The following is a 12,854-nucleotide window of genomic DNA, read 5'->3' as shown; positions in this document are numbered from 1 at the left end:
TTTCCAGCATTTTCTATTTTGTTTTAGGTTTAACTTGTGTAGTACCTCCCATTTCCGGCCACCTGGATTCTTAAGAGCATTATCAAACAACATTTGACACCAGAACACATTACGACAAATCATAGAATTCCTACAGTGCTGAAGGAGGCCATTCGGCCCATCAAGTCTGCATCGACCCCTGAAAGAGCACCCTATCTGAGTCCACCTCCCCATCCCTGTAACCCCACCCAACCTTTGGACACTAAGGAGAAATTTAGCATGGCCAATCCATCTAACCTGCACATCTTGAGACCGATGACCAAAATCTAGATGAAAGAGGGAGGTCTGAATGATGGAAAGAGAGGTAGCGGGTGGAGAGGTTTACGCTGGAACTGGAGCGCTGAAAGCACGGCCCACAGTGGTGGAGAAATTAAAATCAGGAATATGCAGGAGGACAGAATGGAGGAGCTGTGATAATTCAGGATTACAGGGCTGGAGGCCTGCAGAGAAAGGGAGGGCAGGGCTGTGGAGAGATTTGAAAGCAAGGGTGAGAATTTTAAAAGTAAAGTTGTTCAACTGGAAGGCAGTGTAGGTCAGTAAACAGGCGATGGATGAACGGAACTTAGTGTGAGTTAGGATACGGACCCCAAGGTTTTGGATGGGACTAAGTTAATGAAAGGTGGAAGACTGGGCAGGAGAATGATGAAATGGTCAGTGCACAGGGGTTTCAGAGGAAGGTGTGCTGAGGCAGGGGTGGAATTGGGTGACACAAAGATGCCTTTAGTGATGGTGTGGATGTGGGCTTGGAAACTGATCTCAAATTCAAGTATCTCACCAAAGTCACAACCTGTGCAGCATCTGACAGTTACCTGGAGAAGGGATGGCTCTGATGGACTTTACTTTATGGCAGGATCAAAGGATTCAATCTTCCCAATATCCATACAGGATTACATAGGATAACAGCATCGGAACAGGTCTTTCAGCACAAAAGCTCCATTCCGGTGTTTCTGCTCCACTCAAACCTCCTCTCATCTTTTCTCATCTAAATCTGCCATTGTCACTTCATGAGAAGAACTTGCTGCTCACAAAGTACTGGAATTTGGGCAAACAGTCTGCCCAAGTTAATGGCAATAGAGGGTGGAAGGAGCTGATGGTGACAGGTTGGGGGTTATGTGTATACATGTTTCAGCTGGTGGTGAAGGAACAGCGTGTTGGTGAGAATTAGGAGGTGGTTAGGGACAGAGCTAACAGCATGTGAGTGAAAAGAAAGCATAATAATTGCAGGGATGTCTCTGGCTACGACTGAATAGATGATAATGGAACCAGGCAAGCATAACCCCCACAGAGCAAAGGCATTGGGGTAAAGACATGCGACTATATCAGCCTTTCGTGACCTCTGGATTTCCCAAACCACTTTACAGCCAGCATGTTGTCACAGCTGTCTTGTAGAAATGCTGCCATTCAGTTCTGTTCTTTCACTTGAGCAATGCCGATCATCACATCCAGATTCCTGTCGTCTTTGTAGATCCAGAATTCAGATGTTCTAAGCAATTTAATTTCCTGTACGAATGTGAGCATTGGGACTTGGTCAGCCAACACAATTTCCAGCTGCCTGTTTTCTACACCGACTGATTATTGTCACTGAATGGAAAGAACTGCTCCCCTTTTTCTTGTCTTTTCTGCAATGGTGGTTTGTGAATCCTCTGATCTTTACTGAATTGCTGTAATGTGTCTGTAGCAGTCTATTTATGCAGGGCATCAGTGTCAACTGAAGGCTGGTGTGAAATCCACACTGCTACATTTTACTCAGAAACTGAGTAATCAGAATTCAGCAGATTACTGCTGATTACCGAATCAGTGTGGCCTAGGCTTGACTTTTTTTTAGTTCGTTCATGGGACGTAGGCGTCGCTGGCCCGCCCATCCCTAATTGCCCTTCAGGGGGTAGTTAAGAGTCAACCACATTGCTGTGGGTCTGGAGTCACATGTAGGCCAGACCAGGTAAGGACGGCAGATTTCCTTCCCTAAAGGACATTAGTAAACCCGATGGGTTTTTACGACAATCGTTTCATGGTCATCATTAGATGGTTAATTCTTATTCAAATTTCACCATCTACAGTGGGGGGAATTGAACCCCGGTCCCCAGAGCATTGCCCTGGATTTCTGGTTTACTGGTCCAGTGACAATACCACTATGCCACCGCATAGTGTCATTTGTTTTTTAAATTTAGTGTACCCAATTCATTTTTTCCAATTAAGGGCCAATTTGCAATCTACCCTGCACATCTTTTGGGTTGTGGGGGTGAAACCCACGCAGACACGGGGAGAATCTGCAAACTCCACATGGACAGTGACCCAGAGCCGGGATTTGAACCTGGGACCTTGGCGCCGTGAGGCAGCAGGGCTAAACCACCGCCACCGTGCTGCCCCCGCATAGTGTGTAGCATGTTTCATACTTGTAGTATTTGCATTCTGTTGTGCAGTGCAAGGTGTATTTAGGTCCATCTTTCCACTGCCTTGACAATGTATACTTTAATCCCTCATGCAAAATGAAATGCCTTCATGCACTTTGTCTTGTGCCATGTCTCCACTGATGTGAAATGACTAAAATAGACCTAATACAGTTCTTGATGTAGTGCAGCTATGAGCGAGGATCTGGTAGTATCCAAGCACCACATGAAACAGCCAATACAGGTGAAGTGAGCTGCGTTTGGGCAATCTCAAACATAGACATGTGTGCGCACTAGACAATCACTGCTTGTTTTACACAAAATGGCAACGGCAGATGACTCTTAGTGTAGGATCTGGAAAAATATCACAGTTGGGTCTGTGGTATATTGTTGAGGTAAAGCAATATTCTTCACGGATACTCTCCTGTACATGACCTGTCAGTATTTGCTTGTACTGTGAGACAGGAATGGAAAGGGTTCCTTGACCAGGGCCCCAGCAACAGAATCACACCGTGCAGGACAGGCCCTTCGGCCCATTGAGTCTGCATCATTCACAAACGTGCTTTCCTTTTTTACTTCAAACAAATACAGCCACGCCAACACTCTTCTGTGCTGTTTCCTTCCACTGTCAGAGGTGTGTTTTAAATATTGCCTTTTGCTTATTAAGGAGCAGGATATCAATATAGGGAAGGTACCCATTTTATACATGTATAATACGGGTTCGATAAAATGTTCTGTCTAATTTACAGTGCGGCATGGTAGCAGAGTGGTTAGCACAGTTGTTTCACAGCTCCGGGGCCCCAGGTTCGATTCCCTGCTTGGCCACTCAGTGTGGAGTCTGCATGTTCTCTCTGTGTCTGCGTGGGTTTCATCCCACTGTCCAAAGATGTGCAGGTTAGGTGGATTGGCCATGAAAAATTGCCCTTAGTGTCCAAAAAGGTTAGGTGGGGTTACTGGGTTACGGGGATAGGATGGAATGTGGGCTGAGGTTGGGTGCTCTTTCCAAGGGCCGGTGCATACTCGATAGGCCGAATGGACTCCTGCACTGTAAATTCTATGATTCTAATTTCCCTTAATCATACACAGCTCGTTTGTTGCTATGTGCGGCCCCTTTAAGGTTGCCATGCCTATGCACATTGTAAAGGGACCACTTGTGTGTAAATTGTATCTTGTAAGTTCTGGAATGCTGTGTGGCCGAGAGGGAATGTTAATGAGGTACATGCTAAAACCAACTGATGGCAAATTTTATGTTGCATTTGATACCTACCAGGAACTGGACTGAAATGAACCAGTTGAAGAGCCTCCCAAAGATGAGAAAGGCATTAATCCTTTCAGTGGGCTAAAGGTTGACTCTAATCCACTGTACTGTCTAGTTCCCCAGAGAGGATTTAGGAATTCTCAGTCTCACACAGAGAGTCTCTCATTGTGTTTGCAGATATTTTGCATTATGTGCCTGAGCAGCTGAGTACGATGCCTAATTGTGCTTCTCATCCTCAACTTTCTTTGTATTATTGTAGGGATCCTGAGACTGAATGAAAATATATTGTCCAGAGGATCAGCAAATAACCAGTACTGCTCATTGCTGCCAAAACAAACCTATTTAAATGTGGATGAAGATGCTGCCAGTACATTAGAACGCAAGAGAAATGTTATCTATTGCATGATTGTACAGATCATGAAATATGAGAAGGAGCTTCACATCGATAATCTTGTTTTTAAGGTAACTAACCTGGGAGTGACAGTCATATTGTTATTGTTATGATACCATGAAGTATAACAGGTGGTTTATGCTGTTAAATTATCCCCCAAGATCAGTACCAGTGACCAATATTTCCCCTTCTCCTTGTCCTCATAATATCTTTTCATTTTTCCTCTTTTTGCACACCATTGTAGCAAAGGGGAAAGCCCACCCCATTTTCACATGGAAATTTGGGACGGGCAAGAAATACTGGCATTGCCAGTGTTACCCATATCCTAGGAATGAATAAAAATGTCAGTGGTTTGGTTGAATCTACCCTCTCTCTTCCAGATGTGGTTGAGAGGGCAGCAAGTACCAATAGGAACTGAGGCAGTTGCAGGCAGTGCTATTCTAATTGAAATCAGCTTCACGGCGCTGAGGACCCAGGTTCGATCCCGGCCCCGAGTCACTGTCCGTGTGGAGTTTGCACATTCTCCCTGTGTCTGCGTAGATCTCACCCCACAACCCAAAGATGTGCGGGGTAGGTGAATTGGCCACGCTAAATTGCTCCTTAATTGGAAAAAATAATTGGATACTCTAAATTTATAATTTTAAAAAATTGAAATGAGCTAACCTTGCTGGTCTGTTCAGCTTAAGATGACAGAGTTTCATTTCAATGAGACCACCCCTCATTCATGGCCAGCATTTGCTCTCCATCCTTAACTTTCCTTAGGGATTCAGTCAATGAGAAATGGAGTAATGCTTAAGTTAATGGGTAAAATTTTACACTTGGTCCAACGCACTTTAATACTTAATGAAATATTCTGCCTGTATCCATAGTGTATACTAATTTAATATAATGTGGAAAAATGTGAGGTTATCCATTTAGGGTGGAAGAACTGATGCACAGAGTATTTCCTAAATGGTAAGAAATTAGAAAGTGTAGATATACAAAGGAACCTGGGTGTCCTTGTCCATAAGTCACTGAAGGCTAACATGCAGGTGCTGAAAGAAATTAAGAAGGCTAATGGAATGCTAAATTTTGAAAATAGGATCAGGAGGAGGCCATTCAGCCCTTCAAGCTTGCTCTGCCATTCATTATGTTCTTGGCTGATTTTTCATCTCAATAGCCTAATCCTGCTTTCCCCCCATATCCTTCGATCCCCTTCTCCCGAAGTGCTGTATCTAACTGCTTTACTGCAAGAGGGTTTGAGTACAGGAACGACAAAGTCATGTTACAATTGTACAGGGGTTTGCTTAGACACCACCTGGAGTACTGTGTGTAGTTTTGGTCCCCTTCAGAAGGATATTGTTGCCATAGAGGGACTGCAACAAAGGTTCACCAGACTTGTTCCAGGGATGGCAGGATTGTGGCTGTGGCTGTGTTCCCTAGAGTTTTGAAAAATAAGGTGATCTCATTAAAACCCAGAAGATATTTAAATTGTTGGACAGGTAGATGCAGCTAAAATATTTCCCCTGTTTGGGAACTATAGAACCAGGGGGCACAACTTCAAATTTTCTTTTTTAAATTTAGAGTACCCAATTACTTTTTTCCAATTAAGGGGCAATTTAACATGGCCAATCCACCTAACCTGCACATCTTTGGTTGCGGGAGTGAAACCCATGCAAACACGGGGAGAATGTGCAAACCCCACACGGATAGGGAGCCAGGGCTGGGATTTTAACCTGGGTACTCAACACCAAAGGCAGCAGTGCTAATCACTGCACCACCGTGCCGCCCACTAGGGGGCATGATTCAAAATAAGGGGGAAACCACTTGAGACCAAGATGAGGAGAATGTTTTTCACTGAGAGGGTTACGAATCTTTGGAATTCTTTACACTAGAGGCAGTGGAAGCTCAGTCATTGAGTATGTTTAAAGTAGATTTCTAAATACCAATGACATAAAGGCATATGGGGATCCTGTGGGGGGAAAGGCAATGAGGTCGATGACCAGCCATTATTGTATTGAATGGCAGAACAAGCTCGATGGGCTGAATGGCTATTCCTGTTCCTATATTCATGAACTGAAGTATGTGTTTGGCTATGGAGTGTGGGGCAGAGATTTCAGCACATGACTCCAGAATTTGTGTTCCCACTGTCAGTGTGCTGCAGTGTGGAACTGGTACCAGGCATTATGTCGCATTCAAGCTGCTATGTTGAAGGTTAGGGCACAGTTTGACCTCCTTGGGTCCAGATGCTGTCTGCTATAGGAAATCAGAGTTTTCCTTGAAGTGGAATGTACAATTCCACAGGTACCAACTGCTCTTGAACATCTCACTCGGCCAATTGCTGATTGTACTTTCTCCAGTGAGTGTCAGCAGTCCGTCTATCCACAAATATATATTTCCCAGGTAGAGTGGGATCTCTGAAAAACTTGCTCCAAATTCCAAGCCGAGTATATGGAAGCAACCTTTGGACTCCCAATTTTTACCCTATTTTGTACACAGTTCACTTAGTGGAGAGCAGAGATTTAATCTGGAACATTTTGCTAATGTGAGATGTTCACTTAACAACTGAGTTATCAGGGATGCCTGACAGGGAAGTTAAATCTTGTTCAACAGTTGACACTCTGGTCTTGGGGCCAGTCAGTGCCTGGACAGATTAATTGTCAAAACTGTTCCCTCGATGGGCTGAGTGGCCTAATTCTGCTCCTATGCCTTATGGTGTTAACAAAGAGGCTCCTTTAGGTAAGTGTGTGGAGTGGCAGGTGGCACTGTAATTTTAAAGAACTGTTTCTTATTTTGTGTCACTGACCTATTTGCAGGTGATTGAAAAGTGTCAGAATCAGGAGTCGAGTTTAGCACAAAAGTTCCTTCACTTAAACTGTAGCAATATGGATGTTCTGTCGTGCATCATGCACCTTATCAACAAGGGTTACATCAGGCGCAATGAAGACAATCCTCACATTCTGGAGTATGTGCTCGAGGACCCAACAACCCCCCGGAAGGGACAAGCGCACACAATATTCAGAAAACTTGGAACAACGAACATGGAGTCAAACAGCAATGGCAAAGAGAATCTATCGCTATTTAGGTAACGCCATATTACCAGCAATCTACGTCCATATATCGATTAACTTCATTAATGCGACTGGCTTTGACTGCTGGCTTTTTTCATCAGATTGTATCATCAACATGTGGCTCTAACAAACCTTCAGCCAGAGAAACTGCTTTAACCTTTACATTTTGTGGGTTTGAAGCTCTTTGGGAATGCCCTCCAGCTTTTAGTTTGTCAGTTGAGATGCATGTCTTCTACTCTGGATCGATTGGCTAGGTGAAGTGAACCATAAGAAAATAGTTTGACTGGGACAGTCTTCCATAAGGCAGACCGTCTCCATCAACAGGTAGAACAGAACAGCTATCTCAAATTTAACAACACAAACACCACCCTAACCCTAACCTGTGAAACATGGGAATGAAAGCTTTTCCATTACTCTTGTCCCAAAGGCATTACCTCTTGGGTATCGCTCACAGGCACCTGGAGCCCTGTGGTTCCTTGAGCAAGACGCCATTCACTTGGGCTTTTGTTTTTTCCTCTCACTCCCGGAACCTCGGGTTGTTGAGAGCAAATGTACCCCTCAGTGTACTGCTAACTGAGACCGGGTAACTCAGCAGAGAGAGAGATATTGGGCCAGTCTGGTTTCCAAGTTTCTGTTTGTATAAAGAAAAGAAAGATCATATTACGTGCAATAATCTCTGTTGCATCTTCAGGTCTCAGTTTGTAGATACAACAATTATCAGCAGCCTACACAGTTGGAGATTTGCTGTATGCAATAGGTTGAACTGGGCAGAGAGTCACATAGAATTGTTAAAAGGCAAATTGGATCTTGGAAAATTTGCATTTGGCAGGATTGGATTCATGTTATTGGGGAGTCAATACATTCCGACAGGAACAATACAATTATTTTATTGAACCAAATCGCCAAAACAGCATCGTTTGTCAGCTTATGCCTCCTGCACTGATGCAGAAATGATGTTTGTATTAGCGACTGAGATTAGTTTGTTTCATTTCAACTATTGTAATAAAATGTTCTTTACAAATTTGTGATTATCTAATTGCCCTCTCTTTTGTTATTTTATTTTGGTTGTGTCTGTGGCAGATACTAGATTGAGTCCCTTTCCAACATAACACAACCTCAAAGATCCTCCTCCACCTAACCAGAAAGTGGTTTTAAAAGTTCTTACGTGATTTGGGAGACAGCCGGTACTGTAGGTCTCACACCCCAACTCTGGGCCTAGTTTAAAGCCAAGCATAGATCTCTCTCTTCCCTGAAGCTGTGAGAACTGAGCTTAGGAAAGTTGTTCCTTCTTCGATTTCCTCCCCTTCTTGTTGAACATATTTCCACAGACCCCACCACCCTTTCAGCCGTACCTCCTCCAGAAGCCCATTCTTCATGTGAGATATGATAGTGAGGGTCAATCAGCTATTTAACTGTGTGAGGGCATGAGAGGAACAGGAATGGGCCATTCAGTTAGATCCTAGCTTGTCTGTACTTCACCATCTACTTGTCTTTACCCAATATCTCTATATGCTCCCGGCTCTCACCAATCTATCAATTTTGGTCTTACATTTCAAGTGACCTTGCAACCACAGAGAGAGTGAGAGTTCCAGGTCCACACAACACTATTGCTGATTGGGCAATCTCTCATTTTAAATTATATTCTCTTTTTCTGGTTTTCCCCACCAGATTAAATATTTTTATCTGAATATATCCTGTTGAACTTCTTCACCACTTTGACTACTCCTCCCCCAGTCTTCTGAACACCAGGGAATGCACTGCACATTCTGCAACCTGTACTCCCGTCATCAAACTGCACTGTACCCCCTCCATGCCAATATATCTTTCCAACAGTGTGCTGATGCCCCAAACTGGATGTAGCTCTCCAGATTCAATCTGATTAAGCTTTTATACAATCAAGTTACTTTTGTTTTCTAACTATTTTTAGGCAAAGGAGTATACCTGGGTATCCAATCGTCTTACCATTAAGAAGATTTTCCTAATTATCTTCCTCATTCAAAGTAGATGACCTCACATTTTCCTCACGTCAGTTTACTTCATATTGTAACCTACTCCCAGCTATACAGCATAATGTGCCACCTAACCTGGTGTTATCTGCTCCTCCTTTCTCCATTCAGTCCTTAATATATATGGTTAGAAGGGCGAAAACCTAGAACATCACTGGGAAACACATCTTGTCACACCCTGCTAATGAGCGAAACAAAACCCTTATCCTATTCACTGTCTTCTACATTTCAACCAATTATCAATCCATATCACAAGGTCACTTCCAATTCCATGTGCTGTCTTTTTTGTACTCATCGTTTGTGCAAAACTAGATGAAGATTTTTTTTTGGAGGTTCTTATGGACATATCCTTAGAAACTCCCCCATCTACCATGCTAGTGATCTGAATATTTAACTAGGTTAGTCAAATATGACTTGCCTTCACAAAGGGCGGCACCGTGACGCAGTGGTTAGCCCTGCTGCCTCATAGCCCAAAGACCTGGGTTCAATCCCGGCCCTGGGTCGTTGTCTGTGTGGAGTTCACCGTGTGTCTGCTTGGGTCTCACCCCCACAACCCAAAGATTTTTAGCTTTTTTCCCCATAAATTTAGAATACCCAATTCATTTTTTCCAATTCAGGGTCAATTTAGCGTGGCCTATTCACCTAGCCTGCACATCTTTGGGTTGTGGGGGAAAACCCATGCAAACACAGGGAGAATGTGCAAACTCCACACGGGCAGTGACCCAGAGCCGGGATCGAACCTGGGACCTCAGTGACGTGAGGCAGCAGTGCTAACCACTGTGCCACCGTGCTGCCCCACAACCCAAAGATAAGCAGGGTAGTTGGATTGGCCACGCTAAATTTTCCCTTAATTGGAAAAAAAATAATTGGGCACTTTAAATTGAAAACATTTTTTTTTTTTTTAAATGACTTGCCTTCACAAATCCGTACTGATTATCTGTTTGGCTGATACATATCCAATTGGACAGTTACACTGTCTATATTGGAAGATTCTAGTAATGTCTCTGCAACTGTACTTAAACTGTGGTGACTTTGCTTCTCTCTCCCTTTAAATAAGGGAAATTCCAGTTCAAAGATGCAAATCCTGAATCTTGAGAACGGCAGCACAGTAGCATTGTGGATAGCACAATTGCTTCACAGCTCCAGAGTCCCAGGTTCGATTCCGGCTTGGGTAACTCTCTGTGCAGAGTCTGCACATCCTCCCCGTGTGTGCGTGGGTTTCCTCCGGGTGCTCCGGTTTCCTCCCACAGTCCAAAGTCCAAAGATGTGCAGGTTAGATGGATTTGCCATGGTAAATTGCCCTTAGTGTTGGGTGGGATTACTGGGTTATGGGGATAGGGTGTTGACCATGGGTAGGGTGCTCTTTCAAAGAGCCGGTGCCGACTCGATGGGCCGAATAGCCTCCTTCTGCACTGTAAATTCTATGAAAATCCAATTACAAAATTATGAATACTTACCTATTCCTTTTAATTCTCCAGGCTGAAAATGATCAGGTCTTTGTGATTTGATCCTCTTAAGTCCCATTATTTTCTCCATTACCATTAAAACGTATCCATAGAATCATAACGGCACACAAGGAAGTCATTGAACCCATTATAATAATAATCTTTATTGTCACAAGTAGGCATACATTAATGCTGCACTGAAGTTACTGTGAAAAGCCCCTGGTCGCCACATTCCGGCGTCTGTTCGGGTACATAAAGGGAGAATTCAGTATGTCCAAATTACCTAACAGCACATCTTTCGGGACTTGTGGGAGGAAACCAGAGCACCCGGAGGAAACCCACGTAGACACTGGGAGAACGTGCAGACTCCACACAGACAGTGACCCAAGCCGGGAATCGAACCTGGAACCCTGGTGCTGTAAAGCAACAGTGCTAACCACTGTGCCACCTGCGTCCATGTTGGCTCTCCAGAGAAATCCACTTATTCTCATTCCCCAGTTCTATTCTGGCCCTGCAAGTTTAGAACCATATAAATGCTATGATGCAGAAAGAGGCCATTCAGCCCATCATGTCTGCGCCAGCCAAAAAATTAAAAAAAAGACACTTGCCTGGATGAGTGCAGTTTCAACAACACTCGGGAAGCTTGACACCATCCCGGACAAAGCAGTCGCTTGATTGGCACCCCTTCCACAAATATTCCCTCTACCACCGATGCACAGTAGGAGCAGTGTGTACCATCTACAACTTTCACTGCAGGAACTTACCAAGTCTCCTTAGGCAGCACCTTCCAAACCCATGACCACTGCCATCGAGAAGGAAAAAGGCAGCAGCTACATTGGAAAACCACCACCTAGAAGTTCTCCTCCAAGTCACTCACCATCCTGACCTAGAAACATATCGCCATTACTTCACTGTCGCTGGGGCAACATCCTGGAACTCAAGGGAAGGGAATAGATAGGATAGATGCTGGCAGGTTGTTTCCACTGGCGGGTGAAAGCAGAACTAGGGGGCAGAGCCTCAAAATAAGGGGAAGTAGATTTAGGACTGAGTTTAGGAGGAACTTCTTTACCCAAAGAGTTGTGAATCTATGGAATTCCTTGCCCAGTGAAGCAGTTGAGGCTCCTTCATTAAATGTTTTTAAGGTAAAGATAGATAGTTGTTTGAAGAATAAAGGGATTAAGGGTTATGGTGTTCGGGCCGGAAAGTGGAACTGGTGCCATTTAACCCAAATTGTCTCTCCCATTCCCTTCTGCAAAAATGTGTGACCTTGTACTTTGCATTGGATTCAATTTGCCACTTGTCTGCCCATTCTGCCAGCCTCGCCATGTCCTGTGGCAGTCAATTGGTATCATCCTCACTGTTTGCCACAGCCCCAAGTTTGGTATCATTGGCAAATATTGAACTTTTGCTCGGTATACACTAACATTCCTATTCCTTGAGTCTCAGCCATTTAGTGGACTTTGTTCAAATGCTCTCTGAAAACCCATATTCGTAGCATCCACTGCATTCTTTTAACCTGTTACTTCACCAAAAAATGTAGATTTGTCAAGCACGATTTGCCTTTTGCAAACCTGTGCTGACTTTCCTTAACTTCAAGTGCCTGTCGATGTTTTCTAAAAGCATACAAAGCATTAATGTTAAACTGACTGGCTGATGGTTACTCGGAACGTCCATCCATCCTTTCTTCAGTAAGGGCGAATCATATCATATTTATAAACTTCTCCCTTTGACATTTTTGGCAATGCTCCTAATTTCTTCCTCCACAGTGGAAACCAATTCCAAGAATTCATTTTAAAACTGTTACTTTATTAATAAACTCTCAATGCTGATAATATTCAGGTTAGGCAGCATCAGCTGAGAGAGACAATTCACATTTTGGTCATTGAAAGATCATATAATTAATTGGCCTTCAATCAGTAAGTTTCCTTCAAACTGTAAAGAACAAATAGTTGAATTTGGATTTATAAAGCGTCTTTCAAGTCTACAGCCTCTGGCGCTGTGCTCTACAGCCTCTGGCAGTGTGCTCTACAGCCTCTGGCAGTGTGCCCTGCGGCCTCTGGCAGTGTGCTCTACAGCCTCTGGCAGTGTGCTCTACAGCCTCTGGCAGTGTGCTCTACAGCCTCTGGCAGTGTGCTCTACAGCCTCTGGCGCTGTGCTCTACAGCCTCTGGCAGTGTGCTCTGCAGCCTCTGGCAGTGTGCTCTACAGCCTCTGGCGCTGTGCTCTACAGCCTCTGGCGCTGTGCTCTACAGCCTCTGGCAGTGTGCTCTGCAGCCTCT

The 12,854-nt window shown here is 44.1% G+C and overlaps 1 protein-coding gene across 2 annotated transcripts in view; it reads left to right on the top strand.

Annotated features, from left to right (window-relative positions):
* Positions 1 to 12,854, top strand: part of LOC119966977 (cullin-9) — a 176,785-nt gene that overhangs the window by 117,931 nt on the left and 46,000 nt on the right. For both annotated transcript variants that reach the window (XM_038798952.1, XM_038798951.1), the window contains exons 23-24: positions 3,944 to 4,146; positions 6,871 to 7,139. In XM_038798952.1, coding sequence (XP_038654880.1) covers positions 3,944 to 4,146; positions 6,871 to 7,139 — 472 coding nt within the window. The remainder of the gene's footprint in view (positions 1 to 3,943; positions 4,147 to 6,870; positions 7,140 to 12,854) is intronic.

The sequence above is a fragment of the Scyliorhinus canicula genome, chromosome 6 (genome assembly GCF_902713615.1).
Source record: "Scyliorhinus canicula chromosome 6, sScyCan1.1, whole genome shotgun sequence".
Taxonomy (NCBI): Eukaryota; Metazoa; Chordata; class Chondrichthyes; order Carcharhiniformes; family Scyliorhinidae; genus Scyliorhinus; species Scyliorhinus canicula.
The sequence above is the reverse complement of the archived record's forward strand: the minus strand, read 5'-3'. Positions and strand labels throughout refer to the sequence as shown.